Below are 27998 nucleotides of genomic sequence, written 5' to 3' on the forward strand. Positions count from 1 at the left end.
ACAAAAGAATGGTGACAATATTTTTATTAGATTAGAAAAATAGTTTTATGACACATACAAGCCCTGTCATGCATGAGCAGCTCCAGAATGGGAAAACTCTTTGTTATGTGACTTGTTCGATGATCAATACATCCTTCACAAGTTTCAGGAATTCTCTGATTGAAAACTATTCAAATAATATGTCCCTTATCATATCAGGCATTCAGCAATTCGGAGGATCACTTCTTTACAACATCACTACTGTATAAACTGGAGACATTAAGCAATCAGACTTTACACAAATGATGATGTTGTGTTAGGTTTGTTGATGCAGAAATGACATACACATAGCTTATTGAATCGGATCAATCATGGGCAATAATAAAATATGACTGATACAATCTACTTGACTTGTATTCTAGATGTGATTGACGGTTTCCTCCGGATTATATTGTTTCAGTCCAAATCCAGTAATTGCAACTCGTCATTCTTTTGCAGTCTAAAAATATACAATAAGTGAAGACAACATAGAGGTGGATTGATCAGATACAAATTGTAACAGTGAAAAAGAAAGACAGAAAATAAATATCCCTTCCTGTTGAAAAATAAGGCATATGACAACTCTACATAAAACCTGATTGAGAGAAGTTCCATTAGTTTTCCCTTTTTCATAACCATTTCTTCGGTTTCCAGTGTTAAAATTGTTCCTCCTTTATATAAACATAAAGGCACATTTTCATAGAGTTTAATTGGGGGAAAATAGGCAGCTTTCTAAAACAAATTGTCTTTATGAAGAGAGTTGTGGCTGGCTCAACCTCCAGCCCTCATAAGGACCCTGAGAAGGGCAGAGTGGGTAAAACAGCTGGATTTTTAGTGGTATCAAGACCAATGCTCTCCTTCCTTAGAGACTTTGCCTCTAATTTGCTCCAAATCCCCAATGCCCATTTTGCCACCTGCCATACCGACAAATGGGTAGCAAAGCATCACCAAAGCTCACACTTGTGTTTAGGGTTCATTGGGGAATCTGCCTTGCAGCCAAAGTGCTCAGAGAACTCATGGGAATTGGAGATGGTGCCAATAACTCGAAATCTTGATGGACTGTGTGGATCTGTGATGACGCCCTCATGCGAGCTTTCCGGAGTCCGAACTGAGCACCATACCTACATATAGCAGGAAGCACAGACACACATATTAAGGATTTCAGAGTGAAAAGTCCTTAATTTACATTATCAATGTAATAGGTCATTATAATTAATACATAACACCGTTGAAGGTAGGCATGCTAGAGAATGCATTACTACATTTGCCAACAGACATGGATATACTTTAAGTGGCACAAACCTGGGCAAATCCAACAAAAAATAATTGATGATTGGTCATCCCCAGGGCAGGCAGGGTGGCCTCCTCTCCATTCTTTGCAATCCAGTTCATATAAGCCTTCAAAGCAGACAAGGGTCATATTACAGACAGCATGCATTATCCTCCTCTCGCCATCGAGAACAGTATGAGAAAAAAAAAACTGAAGAGACTCTTTCTGCTCGCCCTCAGCTTTATTTCCTCCTCAGTCCCCACTAACAGACAGCGCTCATGCAGTTCCCCATTTCTGCCATGTGGTTGGCTCATCTGCTCCATAACCTATGACTTTCATTTGACGGAAAGAATGTTTGAGAGCTCACTCTGAGGCTGACCAAGCCTCTCCAAGCCACCTGTTGCATTTCCAGGCTTTGCTGTGATGTAGGCAACCCCGTTTTTTCCACCACAGAGTAAAGACACGACCCACAATGACCCAATCAAGTGAACAAGAAAACATGTAACGTGTGTCATAGTTCTGACCTTCCAAATACTGCATCTCATATTGATGATTCCGAAATGTCTGCACATTTACAGTATGTGTGTGTATAAGTTGAATTGCTCTTGCTCTTCATATTGTCAAGTCTACTTTCTTCTATCCCACCCTAACAACACCTCTCTATCATACACACCTTGTAGGCAGCCTTCAGGCCACCATTGTCAGCTATGTTCTCTCCCAGGGTGTGTTTTCCATTGAGGGGTTCTTTGTTGATGCTGTAGTTACTGTACTGCTCCACCATACACTGGGTCTGCTTCTTAAAGGCCTCCACAGACGAGTTTTTCCACCAGGAGCGGAGGTTCCCATCCTTGTCGTACTCCCTCCCTTTAACATAAAGAAAAATATGCTGTAGAACTGGATGCTTCGTTTAATATCGTAATGTGTCACGTTCGGTGGGATGTTTACAACAGCCTATAATATTTTTTCGTTCTTTTTTTTAAAGAGAGAGGGCAGACAAGATTATGCAGTCGAGATTCTGGTGAATTTGCAGGGGTCAGCTCGCCCTGTGATCAAAGTGTCTCCCCTGCCATGTAAGTATACAGCCTTTATTTATTTTTTTAAATTGTATTTTAGTTTGTAGCAAAACTTCTTATTTCCCATATAAAGTAATAAGAGTTAAGACAATACAACTTCTTTGAAAATTAAAGATCTTACCTTGGTCATCAAAAGCGTGTGTCAACTCATGTCCCATAACTACACCAATCCCACCAAAGTTCAGGGCCCTGGAAATAGATTCAAAATCCTTTCAAGTAAATAAAAGCATTTTATAACTTGCAATTAAATTATTGGCTATGTGAAGACACTCAAAGAGACACACATACTGTATACAATTGATGCAAGTATGGCGCGCACATGTGGTGTACCTGTATTTGTGCCTGAAATGGGGACGTATTAGGGAACTGTATAGGCTGAAGAGGGAAGAGGGACCTACTTTGGCCAAGAGCGGCTGTAAAAAGGAGCTTGAAGGATTCCTGCTGGGAGCACCATCTCATTCTTGGTGGGATTGTAGTATGCATTCACTGTAGGAGGGGTCATGCTCCACCTGTGTATGCAAGACATGGGATATAACACCAACTGAGCACAAAAGTCTGAGATCAGGGTGGTAAAAACCAGTATTTGACTCTCCCCTATCCCCTTCGCTAGGCTGTTGACTTCAGATCAGTGTGAAAGAATGAGAAGCCTGAGCTACTCGGCTATGTAGTGAGAGAAAGGGATCAGTACAGCTGAGGGATATTGGTTCCCGGGGAACGTTTCTGGATGCCAGCAGTATTCCTTAGAGTCAGAATGGGAATTTGTCCCTGTCAGAGCATTTGACCTCCTCTCTGGAGAGGCCAGCAACAGGAGGGTGAGGGCCGGGTTATAGACACTCACTGGTCTCTGTTGGGGATTTTCCTCAGCTGGTCCGCAGTCACTCTGGCAGAGAAGTTGTAGTACTGCATGACATTTTGGAAATACAGGTCAGACACCACCTCAAACTGAGAAAGAGAGAGGAATCAGGTTAGAGAGAGAAAGAGGTTTACACACAAGCAATGCAAACAGGAGATACTGTAAGATCAAATACATTTTTATTGGTCACATACACATGGTTAGCAGATGTTATTGCGAGTGTAGCAAAATGCTTGTGCTTCTAGTTCCGACAGTGCAGCAATATCTAACAAGATTGACAACCCTTCTCAAAACCAGGGTCTTACAGTAAGACAACAAAGAGTTGTGTATTTTTTTATCAACATATGATATGACATGGACAACTTCATAAAACAGAAGTATGCATATTTATTTTAATTGCATATTTACCTACATCATTGAACACTTTGTCAAGCTCCTTGGGGTCCATGATGAATTTTGGATATCCAACCATGTTGTAAATGGCATCAGCCTATAACAGAGAAGATGAGGTGAATTGAGACAGATGCTAACACCAGATGGCACTGCAGAGTTAGTTTCACGAGCCTTACGCTAAACATGACCATTATAGCAAAAAGGACTATTACATTTACATTTGAGTCATTTAGCAGACACTCTTATCCAGAGCAACTTACAGTTAGTGCATCCATCTTAAGATAGCTAGGTGAGACAACCACATATCACAGTCATAGTAAGTACACTTTTCCTTGATAAAAGTAGCTATCAGCAAAGTCAGTGCTGGCAAGAAAAGACAAGTGTTAGTGCAAACAAGGCAAGGGTGTTCTTTTTTTCTTTTTTGTGGACAATGCTTTATGTGTCCTGCCGGGCAATCTCTTATGGAATACAATTGAAATGCTATAGCTGTAACAGACACAGCATACCATACCATGTTAATTACGAGGCAAGAAACATTTCCATAGTTTGCGGTCAGTGTAATGACAATTCCCTCACCCTAACAGTGGAAAACATATTTCTGGCAGTTATTCAAAGCAACTCGTCTCGCCCACCTTCTCTTTGGCTGCATTTTTGGTCTCCTGGTCCATCCAGCCCACATACTTCAGACTATCCTCAAATGCCCATTTGATCTCAGAGACCATATCTTCTGCCTGACAGACAGGGAAAAGGAAAGGCATGTCAGAATCTCACCCAGGGGCAGCTCACAGTGGAGGTAGTGCGTGAGTGGGTGATACCTTGAAACACTTACAATGGCCTTGCTGTCCTCGTCGAAGGTGGCTTTGACAAACAGGGCCCCGAGAGCAAAGCCGAGGGCACTGTCCGTGTCGCTGACGCACAGCTTCCAGCGTGGGGTGCAGCTCTGAAACATCACACTGAACACATGAGAACTATGACACCACACCACCGGAAAACATGACACCACCTACACACAAAAACACTGACATCACCTAAACACACAAGATAGCACTGTCTCTCAGACTATACAAAGTCTATACAAATACTTGAAAACACTGCATGATCCTAACACAGCATCAGTCTTTAACTGTATTAGATTTTATAATGCCCCTCAAGCATGAAGTAGTAGTGTTGGTTTTGCATATGAAGCAAACAATCTTTCCTTGGAATCCTTTACCTCAAGGTGAAGCCAGGCCTTTATCAGAGTGTGTAGGGAGACAGCACATTGCCCTCTAAAAGGGCTGACTGTTGTTTTAGTGAGATTCTCAGAGATTGGCAATGACAGGACACTCCTCTCACCCCCCAACTTCCCCTTTCCTACTGGAGATACTAGAATCCAAACTGAGACTATGCAGCCAGGGGGAAAGGAAGAGGCCAACAGAGTGGAAACGGGTGAGCAAGAAACAGATAGGAGTAGATACAGGGGAAATAATGACAGAGGGAGTGATAGAGGAGGGGAGCTAATAGTGTAGTGTGGATGGTCCCAGGAATTGTGCACACACACTTGCAAACACGCACACACAGGACGAGAAAGCACTTGGTATGTTTTAACAGTGTGACCCCAACGGAAATCAAGGCCAGGGGAACAGGATCTAGCTCAGATAAGGGTTTGGATAGCTGGAACCCCCACAGCACAACACAACACAGCAGATAGCTGTTAGCAGCAGACAGCTAAGGGAAAAAGCTGTCCGGTCAATTTAATGTGTCTAGTGATGACAGTGACTCAGCTACTAAAGTATTTTCTTATCAGCTTCTTGTTTAATTAAGTTCGCTACTGACAAGTGCACATCTTATTACGTTTTATCTATGCAAATTTCCGTTTACAGTGTACTTTATACACATAGTTTCAGCCACTCATTTATTTTTATCTGTGCTATAAGCAAATATAGCTTAACTCTGCTGACTGTAGCAGCAGGAAAAGCCAGTCCCCTTGAGTACTCTTATCTGAGGTCTGTTGCCTATTTCCCTTCCAGCTTAAAGCACTGACATTATCTCCATCTCTCTCTCTCACCTTCTTGGTTCCGTACATGACTTCAAAGAAGCGCTGCTCAGCATCCTGGAACTTTTGGTCCAGGATGGACACCATCTTCCTCAGCACCTTCATGATCATGTAGTTGTTCAGGACGCTGCACAGGTAGGAGTATATTCATTCATTACATCATTCATCACATTAACATTTCAGGAAAGGAAGCAAAATAGTATATATGTACAGTGGCAAGAAAAAGTATGTGAACCCTTTGGAAATACCTGGATATCTGCATAAATTGGTCATACAATTTGATCTGATCTTCATCTAGGTCACAATAATAGACAAACAGTCTGCTTAAACTAATAACACACAAACAATTATACGTTTCATGTCTTTATTGAACACACTGTGTAAACACTCACAGTGCAGGGTGGGAAAAGTATGTGAACCCTTGGATTTAATAACTGGTTGACCCTCCTCTGGCAGCAATAACCTCAACAAAATGTTTTCTGTAGTTGCGGATCAGACCTGCACAATGGTCAGGAGGAATTTTGGACCATTCCTCTTTACAAAACTGTTTTAGTTCAGCAATATTCTTGGGATATCTAGTGTGAACTGCTCTCTTGAGGTCAGGACTCTGACTGGGCCACTCCAATAGGCATATTTTCTTCTGTTGAAGCCATTCTGTTGTTGATTTACTTCTGTGTTTTGGGTTGTTGTCCTGCTGCATCACCCAACTTCTGTTGAGCTTCAATTGGAGGACAGATAGCCTTACATTATCCTGCAAAATGTCTTGATAAACTTGGGAATACATTTTTCCGTCGATGATAGCAAACTGTCCAGGCCCTGAGGCAGCAAAGAAGCCCGAAACCATGATGCTCCCTCCACCATACTTTACAGTTGGGATGAGGTTTTGATGTTGGTGTGCCTTTTTTTCTCCACACATAGTGATGTGTGTTCCTTCCAAACAATTTAACTGTAGTTTCATCTGTCCACAGAATATTTTGCCAGTAGCGCTGTGGAACATCCAGGTGCACTTTTGCAAACTTCAGACATGCAGCAATGTTTGTTTTGGACAGAAGTGGCTTCTTCCGTGGTGTCCTCCAATAAACACCATTCTTGTTTAGTGTTTACATGTCGTAGACTCGTCAACAAAGTTGTTAGCATGTTCCAGAGATTTATGTAAGTCTTTAGCTGACACTAGGATTCTTCTTAACCTCATTGAGCATGCTGCGCTGTGCTCTTGCAGTCATCTTTGCAGGACGGCCACTCCTAGGGAGAGAAGCAACAGTCCTGAACTTTCTCTATTTATAGACAATTTGTCTTACCGTGGACTGATGAACATTAAGGCTTTTATAGATACTTTTGTAAACCTTTCCAGCTTTATGCAAGACAACAATTCTTAATCTTAGGTCTTCTGAGATCTCTTTTGTTCGAGGCATGGTTCACATCAGACAATTCTTCTTGTGAATAGCAAACTCAAATTTTGTGAGTGTTTTTTATAGGGCAAGGCAGCTCTAACCAACATCTCCAATCACGTCTCATTGATTAGACTCCAGGTTAGCTGACTCCTGACTCCAATTAGCTTTTGGAGAAGTCATTAGCCTAGGGGTTCACATACTTTTTCCAACCTACTGTCACGACTGCTGGTCGGTGCTGGGGAGGTTCTCCAGGGAGTCGAGGCAGCAGGCAGGGCACTGGTGGATCATCCCAGGTGAGTAGGCACCTGACTCACCCAGAGCTTCCTGTTTCGCACGTGTGTATGTATAGAATTTCCTGAGTTTTCCCCGCATTCCCAGCATAAGGCGCAAGTAGATTCAGGTGCAGCTGGGAACTTTATTGATCGTTCATTTGCAATTAGATTAGGGATCCCTATTGTTCCTGTTGATGTGCCCTTCCCTGTACATGCCTTAGATAGTCGTCCTTTAGGGTCGGGACTGATCAGGGAGGTCACAGCTCCACTCTGTATGATAACGCAGGGGGATCATAAGGTAGAGAATTAGTCTCTTTCTGATCGATTCACCTGCGTTTCCTGTGGTGTTGGGGCGTCCCTGGTTGGCCGATCATGACCCCACTATTTCGTGAAAACAGGGGGCTCTCAAGGGATGGTAACGTCAGTGCTCAGGGAGGTGTGTAGGTGTTTCCATAGGTGCAACTACGGTGGAGAGTCCAAACCAGGTCTCCACCATGCACATCCCCCCTGAATATGCCGATTTGGCTCTCGCCTTCTGTAAAAAGAAGGCAACTCAATTACCACCCCATCGACGGGGGTATTGTGCGATAAATCTCATGGTAGACGCAGCAGGAGTCACGTGTATTCTTTGTCACAGGAGGAGACGGCGGCTATGGAAACATATGTCTCCGAATCTCTGGGACAGGGATAGATTCAGCCTTCCACTTCACCTGCAGTTTATTTTTTGTGAAGAAGAAGGATGGAGGTTTACACCCGTGTATTGACTATCGAGGTATAAATCAGATCACAGTGAAGTACAGTTACCCGCTACCTCTCATAGCCAGTGTGACAGAGTCATTGCACAGGGCGCGCTTCTTCACAAAATTGGATCTCAGGAGCGCTTACAACCTGGTGCGTATCCGGGAGGGGGATTAGTGGAAGACGGCATTTAGTACCACCTCTGGGCACTATGAGTACCTTGTCATGCCGTACGGGTTGATGAATGCTCCATCAGTCTTTCAATCATTTGTAGACAAGATTTTCAGGGACCTGTAGTGTAGTGGTGTATATAGATGACATTCTAATATACTCCGCTACACGCGCTACACGTGCTGGTGCGCAAGGTGCTTGGTCGACTGTTGGAGCATGACCTGTACGTCAAGGCTGAGAAATATCTGTTCTTCCAACAGTCCGTCTCCTTCCCAGGGTACCGCCTGTCCGCGACAGCGGTGGAGATGGAGAAGGACCGCATTTCAGCCATGCGTAATTGGCCGACTCCAACCACGGTAAAGGACTTGCAGCGGTTTTTAGGGTTTGCCAAATACTACCGGAGATTTATCAGGGGCTTTGGTCAGGTAGTGGCTCCCATTACCTCTTTGCTAAAGGAGCTTTTGGTCACCTGAAGGCTCTGTTTACCTCGGCTCCCGTGCTGGCTCATCCTGATCCCTCTTTGGCATTTATAGTAGAGGTGGACGCGTCCGAGGCTGGGATAGGAGCTGTGCTGTCTCAGCACTCGGGTACGCCACCAAAGCTCCGCCCCTGTGCTTTTTTTTCTAAAAAGCTCAGCCCGGCAGAGCGAAACTATGATGTGGGTGATCGGGAGCTGTTGGCTGTTGTCAAGGCTCTGAAGGCGTGGAGGCATTGGCTTGAGGGGGCTAAACACCCTTTCCTCATTTGGACTGACCACCGCAATCTGGAGTACATCCGGGCGGCGAGGAGACAGGCAAGGTGGGCCATGTTTCTCACCCGTTTTGTTTTCACCCTTTCCTACAAACCAGGTTCCCAGAACGCTAAGGCAGACGCACTGTCCCGGATGTATGACACAGAGGAGCGGTCCACGGATCCCACTCCTATACTTCCGGCTTCTTGCCTGGTGGCACCGGTGGTATGGGAGGTGGATGCGGACATCGAGCGGGCGTTACGTACAGAGCCCACTCCCAACCAGTGTCCAGTTAGGCGTCTGTACGTTCCGTCTGAAGTCCGCGATCGTTTGATCTGTTGGGCTCACACGTCACCCTCCTCTGGTCATCCTGGCATCGGTCGGTCAGTGCGCTGTCTTAGTGGGAAGTACTGGTGGCCCACTTTAGCTAAGGACGTAAGGGTTTATGTTTCCTCCTGCTCGGTATGCACCCAGTGCAAGGCACCTAGACACCTGCCCAGAGGGAAATTACAACCCCTACCCTTTCCAATCGGTGGATTTCGTGACGGATCTTCCTCCGTCACAGGGAAACACCACGATCCTGGTTGTTGTGGATCGGTTCTCTAAGTCCTGCCGTCTCCTTCCTTTGCCCGGTCTCCCTTCGGCTCTACAGACTGCGGAGGCCCTGTTCACCCACGTCTTCCGGCACTACGGGGTGCCTGAGGATATAGTTTCTGATCGGGGTCCCCAGTTCACGTCTAGGGTCTGGAGGGCGTTTATGGAAGGCCTGGGGGTCTCGGTCAGCCTCACCTCAGGGTTTCACCCGAGAGTAACAGGCAGGAGGAGAGTTAACCAGGACGTGGGTAGGTTTCTGCGGTCCTATTGCCAGGACCGGCCGGGGGAGTGGGCGGCTTTCATCCCCTGGGCAGAGATGGCCCAAAACTCCCTCCGCCACTAACCTATCTCCTTTTCAATGTGTACTAGGTTATCAGCCGGTCCTGGCACCGTTCCATCAGAGCCAGATTGAAGCACCTGTGGTGGACGAATGGTTTCGGCGCTCGGAAGAAACATGTGATGCTGCCCATGTGCGCCTGCAATGGGCCATCAGGCGGCAGAAGGCGAGCGCCGACCGCCACCGCAGTGAGGCCCGGTGCATCGGGTCTGGCTCTCGACCCGAAACCTACCCCTTCGCCTGCCCTGCCGGAAGCTGGGTCCGCGGTAATGTGGGGCCATTTAAAGTCCTGAGGAGACTGAACGAGGTTTGTTATAGGTTACAGCTCCCTCCTGATTACCGTATTAACCCCTCGTTCCATGTGTCTCTCCTCAGGCCGGTGGTGGCTGGTCCGCTCCAGCAGTCTGAGGTGCGGGAGGTTCCTCCACCCCCTCTGGACATCGAGGGGGCCCCGGCGTATACAGTGCGAGCCATTATGGACTCAAGGCGTCGGGCGCTGGGCATTCAGTACCTCGTGGAGTGGGAGGGGTACGGTCCGGAGGAGAGATGCTAGGTGCCGGTGGAGGACATCCTGGACCCTTCCTTACTGCAGGAATTTCACCGTCTCCACCTGGATCGTCCTGCGCCTCGTCCTCCAGGTCGTCCCCGAGGCCGGTGTCGGCGCGCTGCTGGAGCCGTGCGTCAAGGGGAGGTCCTGTCACGACTTCCGCCGAAGTTGGTGCCTCTCCTTGTTCAGGCGACGTTCAGCGGTCGACGTCACCGGCTTTCTAGCCTCCACCGATCTACATTTCTTTTTCCATTTGTTTTGGCTGTATTGTACAACCCGGTTCCCATTACGTTTTATTATTTCCCTATTTAACCCTCTGGAGCCATCATGGTTTTGTGCGTGTTTATTGTTGTCAGTTGTCTCGTTTATGTGATTCTGGATTTTCGTTCTCCTTGTTGGAAGATTATTTTTGAGTAGTTACTATTATTACTCATCTCTGTGTCCTGCGCCTGACTCCGCCTTACCCACATCACCTAGACTCTGACACCTACACTGTGAATGTTTAAATGATGTATTCAATATGGTCAAGAAAAATTAAATAATTTGTATGTTATTAGTTTAAGCACACTATGTGTGTCTATTGTTGTGACTTAGATGAAGATCAGGTCAAATTATATGACCAATTTATGCAGAAATCCAGGTAATTCCAAAGAGTTCACATACTTTTTCTTGCCACTTCAGTTTGCATAATGTTTTATAATGTCACCTGTGCTGCTCATATAATATCACTGCTGGACCGATATGAAATCTTACATAAACCATATCATCCCAATGGTTACCTTAATTACATAGTGCTGTCCATCACCATCCAAATATGAATAATGAGTGGAAGGCAGGGCTAGAAAGTGGTTTTAACCTCTTGTTAGTGCTGGCAATGAGGTCAGAGACCTTCTGGAGGTAGTCCTTGGCGTACACCACCACAGGCTCTGAGTCATTGAGGGGTACAGGAGCAAACACATCTGTGAGGTAGGGCATCCAGTCCACCGCAGGAGCCAAGGTCTACAGAAACACAAAGAAACAATGATACTGTCAACATATCTACTGGTGCACCTGTCCTATCAGATATATATATATATATATTTTGCTTTTTTAATCAGCAGGTATGAATAGAAAGCAGTAAGAAAGACCTTGCAGAAAGCACTGTTAAACCAAAATACAATCTATGCAATTTGCACTTTCATTAACACATCTCAATCTGGGAGTCATCTACTGTAGGTTTGTATCTAGTGATACTGCAGGTGGATATCTGGTGTTGACATGATGCTTGGATCAGCTGAAGCAGTAGAGAGATGGGTACTGACCGCCAGATCCTTTGCCTGGATCTTATGGTAGATGAGCTCTTCGTCCCTCCTCTCCTCCTGGGGTACGGTGATGTTGGCCAGGGTGGTCTCAAAGTCCACAATCTCCTGCATCAGCGATCTGGACGTCTCCTCTGAGCCCCCCAACAGGACCCCTAACTCCACCAGGAAGTCTAGGTACGCATTCAGATACTGCCGAGACCAAGTGGGAAGCACAGGGGGAGAAATGTTGGTTAAATTAATTTAAAAACACAATCCAGCGCTAGGAAAATACTGACTACTACAAGCACAGAGTTATCCCTTGAGCTATACATTCTTTCTATATTATTTATACATGGTCTGTCCAAGTGGGGTACTGTAGGGTTTGTACTGCCGCGGATATTTTCTATTCGTAATGAAACACATATCTAGCGAGATAGGTTTGTCATTATAGTGTACAAATTTATAAAGTTAATTTCCTAATTTAATCAGGCATCTGCATCAAGGCACTGATCTATTTCATGTCCTCCCGTACCCTGTCTGTCATCATGCTACAATCTTTAAGCATATTCACCACAGTGCCATAGTGCGGCCGCCTGTCAGTACCTTTGCATTGGCCGTTTTGTTAAGGTAGTAATCCCGTGAGGGGAGCCCCAGCCCGGATTGATCCACCTGTAGGTACGAGGAACAGTTCATGACTACCATCTCACACTTCATTTAAACATTTCAGCACTCTCAGCAAAGTGAGCCTCTTTCTTTGATAGTATAGTATTGCAGGATCTACTCTACAGTATACTGCAGCTTCGATTAACCTTACAATTTCTAATGTCCCTCTGCACATTTTTTTAAAAAGAGCATGTAAATGTATATGTCAATCCTCTCTGAGTAGATCTGGGGATAAGTGATGTTTGATGATTTTTCTGACAAATGTAAATAGAATCAAAAGCTAAAGGAGTGAGGAGGAGGCCTGTGGGAGTAACTGGGCCTACAGCCACTGAGCCTTGGAGCCACTGGGGCCACTGGCTCTTCTCTCACCTGGATAATATTACTGTTGGAGCTTTTGGAGTCAGTGCTGACAAACACAGTGAAGAATGGGGAGCAGCGGTAGTTGGCCGACACTGTGCGTAGAACCTCCTGGAAATTGTTTTTGTCCCAGGAGCCGGTTAGGGCCCATCCCCCCGTCTGAAAGAAAAAATGTATGATCTCCTTCAGAGAGAGGCTCACTTAAAACCTGAGAGGTGGTGATCCTTTATATCAGGGCATTGGATACATTTAGGGTAATTAACTGTATAACATAAAGAACATTTTACACATCTATTAGCACATCATAAACATAGCTTATATGTGCATAGCGCTATGGCAGAAGACTGGATGAGGATGCCTCTTGATGAGCGAACTCACCTGATTAATGAGCTCTTGTAGAGGCTGAGCCCCTAACTCCTCAATCTTAGTCTCATTCATACAGGCCTTGTAATACCTCTGGGCCTTTTTCTCAGCCTTGCTCAGCCCCTTCATCGTGGTGTTCTCTGCCAATCACAACAGGTTTCACAGTTAAGTCTTCTACAAACGTATCTTACATTACAATGGGATAACAAAAATATTGAGAGAACAGTGGGGCAATAAGAACTAGCTAACTGTTTGTTTATATTTCTCTAGGCTGTTAAGGGTGAGAGGGGCAGCTAAGGACACCCCACCCCCTGAGGAGAAACCTTACCCAGCAGGTGCTTCATGACGGCCATGTTGCGCTCCCATAGGTTGCTGAAGGGACCCCAGCGGGACTTTCCCTCAGGGAGGGGGTTGTTCCTCACCCATCCCCCACAGGCAAAGTTGTAGAAGTCATGGCAGGGGTCCACCGAGTGGTCCAGGGCTCCCATCACAGCACTGGCCACAGTAATGCATGGCTCCGTCAGACACATGCCAGGGTGAGCTGCCAACAGGGAGTGGGACAAGACAACTAAACATACTGTATCAGATATCTCTTATCGGCACTGTGCTACTTCAGCCTCAACATGGACAACACTATTTATTTTCTTAAACAGCTAGTATATTTCAAGGTCCTTCAATAAATAATTCAAAATATGTCATGACATGGATGTTTTCAGATCATCTGGAAATCATTGTTTTCAACGGGTTACTGCAAAAAAATATATAACCTCAAAGAAAAATTACTTTTCCTCCTCTAAACTCCTACAGAAATAAACAGTGAAATAGAGGAGAGAAGGGCTCGAGAGGTTGTGCCACAGACGAGGTCACTGTCAGTCATTGTCCCACCGTTCCAACAGCTGGTCCTGATGAACTGCTCTTGCCCCTGGCCTGCACCTGTCACACCTGAATGTTCTCCACAGGTGCAGTGTATCCATCACCCAGCCAGGCCCATCTCTCTGGGTTCCCTGTCTCATAGACAATGTCGAGGCACGGTTGTGGAAAATTCTCAGCAGGCCATTGTCCGATGCTGCCATTGGTTCTAAGATGGGCATTCATTCGTTGGCTTTGACGTGATTGCCATACATTAACTGGCTGTAAAAGCTGAAGTGTAAACGGATGTTCATGGAGTATTCTTTCTCTTTCACTGGACTGAATAAGGAGATGGATAATACAGTATTTTATTAGAAAGTGCTCTGGAATTTTTAAGGGTCTAGTTGCAAAAGCTGATTTATAGCCAAGGGGCATTTGGCAACTCCCTTTATGTTATTTTGGGAGAAGATGTGGAAAACATCTTTATATTTTTAGAGGGATAATAATTCATGACCCAAAGTCTAGTTAGTGGATTCTCATTCTGTCTCGTGTCTATGTTTGAGGCTATGTTGTACATAAGTCTACGTTTCTTTAAGGACAATAAGTTTAAAATGTTTTAATCAATGATCAACATAGACATGAGACAGAATGAGAATGCACTAACTGGACTTTGGGTCATGAATAACAGGAGCTGAATAAAAGGAGTGGAAAGTGAATGGTGTAGTAAAAGCACATTCTTGTGTCGGTTCTCATAACAGTCAGCGGGGGATTTGTCATGTGGGCTGATAGGTGGTTGAATAGGAGGAAGGGGCATTTGCTTCCCTTCTCAAAATACAAGGAAACTAATACTGAGCTGAGAAAATCTTTCAGTAAAGATTTGTACCCAGGAACATTTTGTCAGATTATATGAACATAAAAGAGGTTGTTTGGTCAATTCTTCTCAGGATTATTTAGCCAAATCAGGCTTAACAATCTCAGCCACTCACTCTCTTTGTAGAAGATCCCGACAGTGATGAGAGAGAAGAACAAGGCAACAGACAGAGCACACACTAAGCCCAACAGCCTCCTCTCAGTGTGTGTCTTCTCAGCCCAACACCTGGGACCAGGGCCATGTCGCAGTGTCACCTGTACAGAAACACACACACACACACACACACAGCAATGAGCACCACAGTGTTATCTCCATAGACACACATACACTGGTTACTGTGTGTAATGGTTACAATGATTGGTATACAACCCTTAACCACAGTACTCAGGCAAACAAACCACTCTATGTTCTATGATCCTATGATGAATGGTTTCTTCTTTCTGGTCATAGATGATACATTGAACAGCAGAGGCAGTAGTGCTAATACTGTGTGACTAAAATGTATTGGTTATGGTTGAAATGACTCACATGGTATATTACAATAAATAATGGCTTCCACACAATAATGCCTTTCAACACCCCTCTATATAAAGGTCATGTATTCATATTTTGTTCATTTCTTTATAGTTCTTCAGCCGGCATCATTAAAATGCATTGTGCCTCTGCCCCAGATAAGGGGAAGGCAGAGCACTAACCACAATGGATGAACTAGGACATGGTCATGTTTTTTAAATGTCAGCCTGACTGCGTTTACTGAAAGCTCACTTGAGTTTTAGATCTGCTCAATTACTATAGGAATTAATGTGGCTTCCCCTCACTGAGCTTTACACACACCGCGAAAACCAATTATCCCAGACCTGTTAAAGAATTAGATTTAGTCCCATTAACTAAGGCAAAGTTCAAATGTCACACTGAATGTGAGCAGCCCTGGTGACAAAGTCGCCACAGGCTTCCCAATCCTTCAGACTTTGAGGTTTGGGTGGGTTTGAACTTGTAATCTGTATTGATGTGTGCAATTGAGAAGACTTGTAGGCAGACATGTGTGAAGCCACTGACTCAGACAGCGCAGGTCCATTGTAAAACCTGTTTTGGTTTCAGGTACTGTTGTTGTAGCCTCTAAAATGTTTGCCAACAGTGTCTTCAGTATACCTTTCTCTATCTACGGATATGTTTGTTTCTATGATAATCCAAAAAACAACAATCCACAGTATGTGCAGTATGTTGTTCTGCATTCTCCTACTTAATCAGTTGTGGATATATCTCTGCTCTACTTAGTGCAGGGGAAAAAGAAGGATCCCGCACAGGGGTTATTTCAGAGTTATAAGACTGTTGTATTCTGCTGGGCTCTGCAACTGATTATCCAGGCTTTTTGAAGCACGCAGAAATGCAGATACTGTATGGGCCGCTGTAAAGGGTAGTTTGTTTTATTAAAGGGTTCCACCTGAGACTGAAGTCTTTCTCTTCAAGTAGCCCTTAATGTTAAACGTAGCACATGGCTGACAGAGAATAGCAGGCTGTCAGGAAATAGCATGGCGCTCATAGTCCTCACAAAGACAATAGAAAATCTGCAATTTGATTAGCTCAATGGTTATGAATTTCTTTGGAATGGAATGGAATTTGTCATACAATGTAAGCAGATCATCACATAACAACAAAAGAAGCAGAATGAGTGCGTCTCTAGACAGGCTTGGCATGTGTCAGAGTTTGTCGAAAATGTTTATACAAAGGAATAGTTGTGCCTACCTGCATGGCAGAGGAGGGGTAGATCTCATCTCCGGTGGAGTCCACCAGGTCATCCTCGTCCAGAGTGGCCCTCTTGTACGTGGACATCTGAAAGGTCAAATGCAGAAAAGACTCCCTCAGTGCTTCCATGCTCCTCCAGGCCCTTCTCCTTTCCTTTGGTCAGGATGTGTGTGACGTTTACTTTTTAACAGTCTTTGGGAATTCTAGGTATGGTTTCACCCTCAGATCCATCAGGAAGAGTCTCTGTCTGTCTGCTTTGGGTTGCTCCAGTCCAGGGGAAGGAATATTAAATTCTCTCTTCACCTCCCAGGCACACACTCACCTCCTCCCTTCCCCCTAACCCCCTACTCAACAACCCCCCTGGGGGCTGATCTCATGGGCACCGATAAAACTCACCCACTCAAAAAGTCCTGTAAAGGTTTACAAAGAGCCCTTCCTCTCAAGCAGCTATGTTGTTCTGCTCAGCCTTCTGTCAGTACACTCTCCTCAGGAGCTCCCACTAAGCCCAATTTAGCCAAACGAGACAAAACAGAGAGGGAACTCGCAAAAAACAGGAAGAAGCATTGACTTGATCGACAGGCATGACTGAGTGTGAGGGTGTGTAAGAGGGAGTGTATGTGCATTCCACAGTGGTTTCATTTCGATTTAGGGAGGGAACTTTTGTAGGTTAGTTCACTCCCACTCTCCAATCCATAGGGCTAGACCAGAGGGTGGAGTCTGGATAGAAACACCCTCCCACTGCATGCTTTCAGTTGTTGCCTGGGTTACCGTCACCTGATAGGCATGACAGTTGATTGTTCCAATTCTTACCCTGTCTAACCCTTCACCCAGAAGGATAATGCACTATTTCTTAAAAAAATATTATTTTACTACTTAGGTAAACAGCTGTAATTTAAAAGTGTAGTACTAGTTCTTCTCATTTTACATTTAAGTCATTTAGCAGACGCTCTTATCCAGAGCGACTTATATTTCTCCTGTTATCAATCTATCCATGACACTTGCCCCTAGCCTACACCAAGCTTAGTTGCTTTCTCCTATAACTCCTGCCAATGGCTCTGCGTCTTCAGCCTCCACGGACAGCAAATAGACAGCTCTAACTGCTAGACCAGCCAAACCAAACCCAGCTTTCTAGTACATGGACAGCGCCAGTCAACCCTACTCGCTGTATCACAAGTCAACCCTACTCGCTGTATCACAAGTCCCTAACAGCGCAGCGGACAGCCACTAGTGTTGTCTTAACCTCCACAAGGCCACTCATGCAAACTTCCCCACCGACGTCCACACTGATATACTTGGCTCTCCCTAACGAGGTCCTGCCTAGTCCCATCATCACCCTGTGGAGGGACCGTTCTGATGAGAGAGAGATGGTGGCTAGAGACACAGAGGTGATGAAAGAGGTTAGAAAAAGACTGGGAGAATACTTGTGGCCACCACTTTTTTCAGTGATTTCTAAAGTATATTTCCAGACTAAAGTGGGCTTCAGTTCTCAGCATCATAATGTCTACTCTACTGTATATGCATAGCTGATGACTGAGATTTGAATGACAGACATTTTCTTCTCCTTTTCAGTTTATTAATATGGCTGTCCCTAAGCCTCCTTTTATGTAGCGAATGCATTTTACACACAAACAAAACAATGCGACTCTTTAGTCACAATCTACATTCCTTTTAAAACAACTACATTACAAAGGTAACACATGTAGTGGATGAGCCCAGGCGCCATGTTACTAATCACAGTCCTCGGCCTACATAAGTTGTGGTATTCACCGGCACAAACCCATCCATGGCATGCACTCATTCCCGAGAGCACACACTCATATTTAGACACTTTCTTGGCACTGATGTGTGTGCAGATGTGCCTCAGAGCATTCCTGCATGTTGCCACAGATTGCCGCCGTTAACAACACTGAATTTCAGACCAATGGTGACGCAGACTCCCTTTTCCTGCTGTTGAGAGGTGTAGGAGAGACGAATGTAAAGCTAATGGTAGGAGGTTTGTTGTGACTCAGCAGGAACACCTGTGTAAGTTTGTATCCTGTCAATAGGCTTTTGTCAATGAAAACACCTCTATACTGTAGGAGCCGGATGCTACCGAGGCCACACATAGTGGTAGTGTGAGGTCATAGGCATTCCATAACATAGTAATTCTATGAGATCTTAACAGGAAGATAGGACACATTCACTCTGATTTCCTAAGACCTGTCTGGGTCTGGTGCATAGAATGTTTTGCTGCACCCAAAGTTGATTATTTTATAAAACTTACTGTGATACACAAACAACGTTTCGACCAACATGGTCTTCATCAGGTAAATTAATCCTACATGACCCACAACAACAATATTACCTCAGTTACCTCGACTAACCTGTGGCCCGCACATTGACTCTTTAATGGTACCACCTGTATATAGCCTCCCTACTGTTATTTTATTGTTGCTTCTATTTTTCTTCTTTGTTATTTTAACTTCAGTTTATTTTAGTAAATACTTTCTTAACACTTATTTTTCTTAAAACTGCATTGTTGGTTAAGGGCTTGTAAGTAAGCATTTCACTGTAAGGTCCACACCTGTTGTATTCGGCGCATGTGACCATTTTTCTTCATTTTTTTATTTGCACAGGATCCCTTGGTGTTCTCATGGTCTGGGTCTGTGACATGACTCTGGCTCTACAGTGTCTTTGTTTGTGTTCCTCCACAGCATGTGGGGATGTGTCTCACAGAGCAGCAGATGGCTATGAGAGGTCAATATTCCAGGATTCTTGAACCCTAGTGAGGCCATGGCCTCTGAGGGAGGATAGAAACCACAAGCATGCGTCAGTAATTCGTCACGGATCCTGCAAACCAGACGATTATTTGTATAAGGGGAGTGTGTGTTTGTGCTTGTATTTGGGTATGTGTTTCTGGGATATGGGAAATGGACATGCATGGCTAGGACCACAATTTGCACAAAAGAAAAAAGCAGAGGTTGCTATTCCGAAGGTAACCGCCCTGTGGTGCATACGGTTAAGTTTATTATATTATGTTCTGTAAAATACTATCATTATGTGATCTTGCAGACATTGATTCAGCTTTGATCTAACTTTATTAAAGTAGAGAATCTCGCACATGACCAAAAGCTTCAGGCCTTTAGCTTTTGGGAAGAGGGTTCCAGAGAATTCGGACCCGCAGCCACTCCAAAAATAATATCAGCTTCACAAGGATTAATGTCTATGGTAAATGAGATCATATGGTTATGTGGTTTTGGCCCACGACTGACAACATTGGCCTCTTGTTCATTTGGCGTAAACATAGCTATCCTTGGATTGCCAAATGACATAGAAGATTATCCTCTCCTTCTATTAAATACATTTCCTGACTGGCAAGTGAGTAACAGATATCCTTCAATCTCCTCATGAGGGAGAGAAATTTGAAAATATCTTAAAGATATTTGGGGTTTTGGTAACAGAATGACATGACACTCTTTGATATTTTTTCACTTACAGAAGCCAAATCATTTCAGCAAAAATAAATATAAATGTTGATATTAGTTGGCAGGGGTCTTTACTTCTGTTGAGATAATGGGCATCATGCCAACCCAGAGATGGAGCTAGTAGGCCGCCTATCTATGATAGATATACAGGTGCATTATCGGTACCTGATTAGTATGTCGGACATGACTTACTAGCAGAGTAAATGATTATGCTAGCACCTTATCTAACTCTCTGATGTGTCATTCACATACACCAACAAATACTTGCGTACTATGACCACTCCGAAGGAAGTGATGCTACAATGTGATGCAAGTGACAAAGGTCTAGGGGCAGCCCATTGCATTTGCTTCAAGCACATTGACACCCATAGAGGAGGGATATGCCCAAATTGAAAACAAGTGTCTAGCCATTGTGTTCGCTTGTGACCGTTTTGACTAACACCTTCATGCAGGGACTCTATCACGGTGCACACTGACCACAAGCCACTGGAGGTTATCTTCTGTCTGCCTCAAAGCGACTACAAAGGATGATGCTGAAGCTTCAGCGTTATCAATTAGAGGTAGTTTACAAAAAGGAATAGAGCTCCACATTGCAGATTTCTTGACCAGGCCAGCACTACCAACAACTAGTCATCCGCAATATCGGACAAATGAGACTGTATGCTCTACAAGCTGAGTTTGAAGATGTTTTGACCAGTAGCATGGTTCACATTTCCCTGCCAACATGGGATGCTATCAAAGCTCATTCAGCTGAGGGCAAGACATCTCGAACACTGCAGTCTTTTATCCTAAGAGGCTGGCCAGACACAAGGAAGGGTACTGGTTAGGGACTACTGGACATACAGAGACGAACTCACAGTGCAGGAAGAGGTCGTCTACCAAGGCGACAGGGTGGTAGTGCCAGAAACTCTATGCCCCATGATTCTTTCTCGTATCCATGCAGGGCAGTCAGGGGTAGAAAAGCCTCAGGAAATCCAGAGACTCATTATTCTGGCCCAAGAAATGTCAAACTTTGTGGCTGCGTGCAGCATATGCAATGCTAATCTACCCAAGCAGCGAAAGGAAACGCTGCGGCCACATGACATACCAGCACGCCCTTGGCCTAAAGTGGGAATGGATCTGTTCACAGTCAAAAACGTTAATTTTGTTATTATAGTGGACTACTATTACGATTTTTGGGAGGTGGAGAAAGTGGTTGACACAACAGCGGCTTGCATCAATGACTGTTGTAAGTAGCAGTTCAGCAGATATGGCATACCTGACAGTGGTGTAGTTACAGATAATGTCCCCCAGTTCACGAGTCAAGACTTTGTTAGTGAAAGCCTGGGAATTCCATCATGTGACCTCTTCAACCTACCACAGTCAGAGTAATGGGAAAGCTGAGTCAGCTGTGAAAATAGCAACGGCTTTCATCACAAAGGCTATGCAGGACGGCAAAGATGTGAAGCAAGCCATTTTGGCATGGAGAAATACTTCCACCGAAGCCTTCAGTAGCAGTCCTGTACAGTGCTTAATGTCTAGACGCACTCGCTCTCTGCTGCAAACAGCTCCCAAGCTCCTCACACCAAAGGTCATTAGGGATGTGCAGGCACACGTGTGCACATCAGGAGACGTCAAAACAGTACTATGACCAACCTGCTAAAAATATGCCTGTATTAAAAAAGGCCAAGCTGCTAGAGTGCTCCTGTCACCTCAAGCAATGGATGCCATATGGAGTCTTGGCACATGCATAAGGCACATCAGTGCAAGGTCCTATGAAGTGGAAGTAAAGGGCCGAAAGTATTGAAGGAACTGGAGGTACATACACCAAGGTTCAGGAGAGCACAGAGTGGCCGGATGGGAGGACTGTGAATATCCTCTGGATGGTGTGGGCAGGACTAATTGAGGGGAGACTAGGGAGATCCCACCAGGTCCGTCATCTCTGCCAACCTTGCCTTCACAATGTTAGGAGGATGTGGATGAGGAAGGAAAGGCCCGGGGCTCCCAGAGGTGCCCAACATGCTGCCAGCGCAGTACACTAGGACAAGGGCTAACATAAGACCGCCCCTTTTTGGTTCCAGATAGAACCCTTTTGGGTTTCATGTAGAACCCTCTGTAGTAAGGAACCAATAATTGTTCTTCAAAGGGTTCTCCTATGGGGACAGCCGAAGAAGCATTTAAGGTTCTAGATAGCACTTTTTTTCCTAAGAGTGTACAGGGACTTTGTCCCAGTTACATTACAAAAGGTCCTTTTGTTCGATAAATTCCTTCTTTATATCCATAAAAACTCAGTTTAGCTGGCACGCTTCAGTCAATAATCCACTCGGTTTCCCTCCTTCAAAATGCATACAAAATGAATCGCAAACATTACCAATAAACTTATCCAAACAAGTCAATCAACGTTTATAATCAAACCTTAGGTACCCTAATACGCAAATAAACAATAAAATTTAAGACGGAGGATCGTTATTGTCTTTACCGGAGATAAACAAAAACAAAAAGAACGCGCTCTCTCGGCCATGCGCTTGGAAACACTACAGCCAAAATGGGAGCCACTTAGAAAAACTACTACTAATTTTTCCAAAAACCTGCCTGAAACTCTTTCTAAAGACTGTTGACATCTAGTGGAAGCACTAGGAACTGCAATCGGGGACAATTTCGCCCTATTATAAAAGTGCCAGGCATATTTTTTTATGGTTTGTCCTCGGGGTTTCGCCTGCCATTTCAGTTCTGTTATACTCAGAGACATTATTTTAACAGTGTTAGAAACTTTAGAGTGTTTTCTATCCAAATCTACCAATTATATGCATATCCTAGCTTCTGGGCCTGAGTAGCAGGCAGTTTACTTTGGGCACGCTTTTCATCCGGACGTCAAAATACCGTCCCCTATCCCAAAGAAGTTAAGAAATAGACAATGAACTGATATTTGTTAATTATAAAAAATAAAGATGATAATAATGTTGTAAATAGATATATTCATAAGGGCTGGTGTTAAAATTGTATGAAGTCTCGAGCTAATTTTATATGAAAAAGAGAATGTTGAGATAATGGGCCAACCCAGAGATGGTACTAGTAGGCCGCCTATCTATGATAGATATACAAGTGCATTATCAGTACCTGATTAGGATGTCACGAACTGTAACATGACTTACTACCAGAGTAAATGATTATGATAGCACCTTATATAACTCTCCGACGTGACGTACACGTACACTTTTTAACAACTTCAACATTTTTGTGTTTTGGTGTATTTCTTTTATACCTTTTAAGACCCCCTTTCCATTGGTTTAACCAAAAAGCAAAGCCTTTGCTTATTTCTAATTTTAGGATGGAAGTTGGTTGAAAGATTGACGTGCCTTCATTTAAAAAAAACATAGACTCTTAGCTTTCATTTGACACCAAATTGTATGTGCTCCTATGAACATCACATTAGTGCTCATGTGGCCTTTTACATGGAAATGCCCAGTACTAGATACTGCCCCCCAGGAGTCAAACAAATGTTAACCCTTTAGTATAACCTAGGGGGAAGAGCTGTAGCTAGGAACACATTCCAAAGATTCCAACTTTAGGCACTCAAATGGATACAAACACAGTCATGTAAAAATGTGTTCAAGGTGATTAGACACAGTAGTCACAGCCAGCCTACAACACAAACCAGTCCAAAATATGACATAGGCCCAACACAAGGTCTAATGTTTTACTACCCCGGGCTGCTTGAAGGGCATAGATAAAGACAGACTGCACGGCTGAACACTGCAGCTCATGACCTGTGACGTCAAACGGGCCCTGGTGTTAAATGTCTTCCTCTGCATGCTTCCTTTGGAGAAAACACCCTGATACTGTGAGGTGAGGCCAATATAAGCATAAGAGTAACACAAGATAAACATACAAAAACTAAAGGCTTACCCTTCTTAGCCTGGAACATTAATTTAATAAGACTCTGAGAGGTTCTGCAAATTCTGACACCCAGGTGGGTCCTCTCATGCACTGTTCTCTCTCTATAGGCATACACAACGTCCATTATCATCATATAAATACCACATTAATTATTCCAATAACATGTTTTATATCCAAGTAATTCGTAAAAAACAATGATGAAACTATGTTTATGCAAGTGTTAATAAAGCAATGTTTGTAGAGTTACTTATACCTTTATACTACTTCAACCCCACCCATCCCCTATAAACCAGCACCAAACACTTGGATAATGTCATTCGCACATCCTTGTCAAAGGACACTATGAACTTGGTGTCCGTTCATGATCTTCATTACATAACCCTTACACAGTAAACAATACTGCAGTTAATCATTCTGTATCTGATATGTCAGTCAGTGACATAACCTGAAACACACAAAAAAACATCCCTCAAAAAAACAGTAAAGACTACTGCACAATGAATGGGAGGCACCATGTAGGCTAACGTCCAGGTGTAACATGAGAATACCTATGGAGAATATGTTATCTGCATTATGTGGGATTTACAGCTCAGATAGGCCTAGATAACATTAGATTACCTGTGTCTGCTCCTGCATGTGGCCTAATATTGACTTCCAAGAAACTCTCACGCTCACCCCTGGGCCCTAGGTAGGCTAATGAATAACCACTATGCAAACAAGGATGGCAACAACAAGTGACAAACCAATTATGGATTAAAAATGATTATTTTTCCTTTTTCAATGAAAAAGTGTGTTCAATAGTGTTTTCAAACCATCTTTGCTGTAGTAGTAGGCTATACAGTATCTGCCAACATGATCATAAGACAAACACTTTTATTTAAGTCAGTGAGTAGGTTTGACTAAAATTCAGGGATGACTTGTTTTGGTAATGCAGAAACCGGTTCCCGCTGGGAATTATGCAAAACACACTTGGGTGACCACATGTCCCTGACAGTGGCCTTTTCTTCCGCAACCAAACAATCATGTCCTGCATTTTATCAACAAATTCAAACATCACTAATTTGGACAGAAAAAAGATTGGTTGCTCCTGTATTTCATTCACACATTCCAACCTGTCTTTTGCAGTCATGTTGTGTTTATGGAAAGATGTAGGCCTATATCATCAGGATGTGCTACTGATGTTAAACACTTCTCCAATCGTTGTTGAGATCTGATATTCTGAGCAAGACAAGCATGCCAATGTCATAGGCCTATCGTCAACCAATCACATTTCCCAAATCCTTTCGGGAAAATTCCAGCTAAACTTGGAGAGGACAGTTAGGCCTAGCTACTTACAAAGCTGGTTTATGACGAAGAGCTACAAAAGTCAGTAAACAGCCATATTAGACTGAAAGGCAGGTCAATTTGTCAAACTTGGGAAGTTCTCCATGCTCATTAGTTGCTCATTCAACAGATTTGCTGTTACTTTACTCAATCCTGTTTTAAAAGTCTCAACCAACTAGAACTGTTTCCTTGGCCACATATTCCTAGATCTTCATAAAACAGCTGCACATGTGGTCTCTCATTTCTGCATCACCAAATTTTGCATGAGGGAAGAGTAGGCTAGGTGCAATACAATTATACTGAACAAAAATATAAACGCAACATGCAACAATTTCAAGGATTTTACTGAGTTACAGTTCATATAAGGGAATCAGTCAATTTAAATAAATTCATTAGGCCATAATCTATGGATTTCACATAACTGGGCAGGGGTGCAGCCATGGGGGGGCTTGGAGGGCATAGGCCCACCCACTGGGGAGCCAGGACCAGCCAATCCGAATGAGTTTTTCCCCAAAAAAGGGATTTATTACAGACATAAATACTCCTCAGCACTACCCCCATCAGACGATCCCGCAGGTGAAGAAGCCGGATGTGGAGGTCCTGGAATGGTGTGGATACACATGGTCGGCGGTTAAGAGGCCGGTTGGACATACTGCCAAAATCTCTAAAATTACGTTGAAGGCAGTTTAGGGTAGAGAAATTAACATAAAATTCTCTGGCAACTGCTCTGGTGGACATTCCTGCAGGCAGCATGCCAATTGCATGCACCCTCAAAACTTGAGACATCTTTGGCATTGCTTACAAAACTGCTCATTTTAAAGTGGCCTTTTATTGTCCCCAGCACACGGTGCACTTGTGTAATGATCATGCTTTTTAATCAACTTCTTGACAAGCCAAACCTGGCAGGTGAATGGATTATCTTGGCAAATGAGAAATGCTCACTAACACAGATGTAAACACATTTGTACACAACATTTGAGTGAAATAAGCTTTTTGTGCTCATGGAAAATGTCTGTGATGTTTTTATTTCAGCTCATGAAACATTGGACCAACACTTTACATGTTGCGTTTGTATTTCTGTTCAGTGTAGCTCGTTCGGTACAGCGGGAGCTGTATGGTACTCATTTAGTAAAGTTAGAAGAAAGCTGAAGCAATGTCTTGGAAGATCACATACTGATTAATTAGTATTCTACATAACAGAACCAAATATACCTATAATAGCATAGTATAACGTTACTGTCACATCAAAAACAGCACCGCATTTCTTATGAGGTTTAACTGAAATAAAAAATATTTTATCATCCGGCCAAAACTGCGAATGTCCAGCAAAATCATCTTGTTGTCCCACATTTGGGTATTTTAAAATGTGGTCAATTTAACACTACCTCATGTCATGGTGGTAAACAGTGAAAATTGTAATTGAGCACCATACATTTTTTACGCATCGGGTCATCACACAGAGATGGTCAAATGTTCCAAATGTAGAGTACTTGTTTACAACAACGGCAGCCAAAACATGCATGTAATAAAGATATGGTATGTAATTAATAAACATTTTAAACGGAACAGGTTCTTACCACCATTATTTCAGCTCACTGTCTACGCAGTCCTCTCATATGCCTTCAGCGGACAGCTGTTGGTTTGCCAGACGCTACAAACGACATTAACTATATTTTCAGTCGTGTCACCACACAAGGCGAAAGCTTCACTGTAAATATTGAGTTTACAAGTTACCCTTGAAAAAGCATTTTCCCGACCAATAGCAGGATGAGAAGCGACGGTTATCTATCATTCTAACAACGGATTTGAGAAATGGGCGGGTCTTAATAAAAATGTTTTTTTTACCTTTTCTTATAAAGTTTTACTTGATTTGTGGTTGCAATTAATGTGCAGAAAGTTATCCTGCGGGAAAAAAGGGTCCCACTTTACTAAGGAACCAAAACAATATGCCTTTGTGTTTACAGTGCATGATAGTTTAGCCTACATGTAGGTACAGCCAGGTACATTATTAAAGTATATTGACCCTAATTAGGTTACAATTGCTACCTGTTTTGGTTTATGCCATTTTCAAGGATTTGCAAATAAAGCAATAGATAATTTATCTAAAGCAATAAGGGGTGGTTTAGCTGCAATTCATTTGAATTTGTTCGCACAAGCCTACACAATTTTCTCAAGTGTTGGTGTTGAAGGATTAAGGAACATGAATTGTTGACTGGGTATTTCGTTACGGTCTTAACATGTAGCGCAATAACTTAAGGTGTGGAGATCAAAGAAAATAAAACTACAATAAGCTTCTAAAGTGCCTAATAGGATCAATGGGATTATAATTATTATTATAATGCCCTCATTTTCACAGTTCACCAGGACATTTGTGAAAGTTAGCCTTGAGTGCCAAGCTACTAGGCCTAATGGTTATGTAGAAGTTAACAACCTCTTGGCTCTGGCTGGTCAAATCTTTGTAATCATCCTTTGCTATAATCGTTTTTTGTTCTTACACAAAACAATATATACTGTAATAAACCTAACAGGAATGGGAATAGCAGATGGACTCAGATGGTGCCTATACTAAATAGGCCTACTATTATTCAGTTAATTATTTTATCCAAGGAATTATTGCTACTTAATTGAAATATACTGTTCAAATGTTGTAGCCTCCCTATATGTCAGTGCAGGTGAGGCCCTGCGGTAATAGCGTACTTACCTCAAACGTAAATTCAAGTCTTTCTATGTCTATTCCCCCTCAACTGCTACAGTGTTGGCAGTGGTGAGATAATCCCAGTAGTGTTT

The 27998-nt window shown here is 43.5% G+C and overlaps 1 protein-coding gene across 3 annotated transcripts; it reads right to left on the bottom strand.

Moving 5' to 3' along the window:
• Positions 1-7: 7 nt before the first annotated feature.
• ece1 (endothelin converting enzyme 1) lies at positions 8-27995 on the bottom strand. Of its 3 annotated transcripts, none has more exons than XM_039015882.1 (19): positions 27913-27995; positions 16549-16635; positions 14921-15059; positions 13414-13626; positions 13101-13225; positions 12735-12881; positions 12306-12371; positions 11724-11912; positions 11279-11421; positions 5655-5769; positions 4437-4547; positions 4240-4338; positions 3627-3704; positions 3200-3303; positions 2760-2870; positions 2483-2550; positions 1962-2152; positions 1321-1416; positions 963-1139 (listed from the first exon to the last, which is right to left on the bottom strand). In XM_039015882.1, exons 2-19 carry the CDS (start codon positions 16633-16635, stop codon positions 963-965), a joined length of 2259 nt encoding a protein of 752 aa, XP_038871810.1. In that variant the 5' UTR covers positions 27913-27995. The 3 variants fall into 3 exon arrangements, with proteins under 3 accessions (XP_038871808.1, XP_038871810.1, XP_038871809.1); XM_039015881.1 differs by lacking the exon at positions 27913-27995 and adding an exon at positions 26789-26984; XM_039015880.1 differs by lacking the exon at positions 27913-27995 and having other exon boundaries at positions 8-1139; positions 16549-16692.
• Between the last annotated feature and the right edge of the window lie 3 nt (positions 27996-27998).

Source organism: Salvelinus namaycush, chromosome 20 (genome assembly GCF_016432855.1).
Source record: "Salvelinus namaycush isolate Seneca chromosome 20, SaNama_1.0, whole genome shotgun sequence".
Classification (NCBI taxonomy): domain Eukaryota; kingdom Metazoa; phylum Chordata; class Actinopteri; order Salmoniformes; family Salmonidae; genus Salvelinus; species Salvelinus namaycush.

Bases quoted from the DNA above. Each gene is read 5' to 3' on its own strand.
- ece1 (XM_039015880.1), bottom strand. From the start codon at position 16,677: ATGGAAGCACTGAGGGAGTCTTTTCTGCATTTGACCTTTCAGATGTCC. The intron at 3,304-3,626 runs GTAGGTAAATAT...TCTCTTTCTCAG, and splicing joins TTGACAAAGTGTTCAATGAT to TTTGAGGTGGTGTCTGACCT. The intron at 1,140-1,320 runs GTTTGTGCCACT...TGCTATATGTAG, and splicing joins TTTTTGTTGGATTTGCCCAG to GTATGGTGCTCAGTTCGGAC.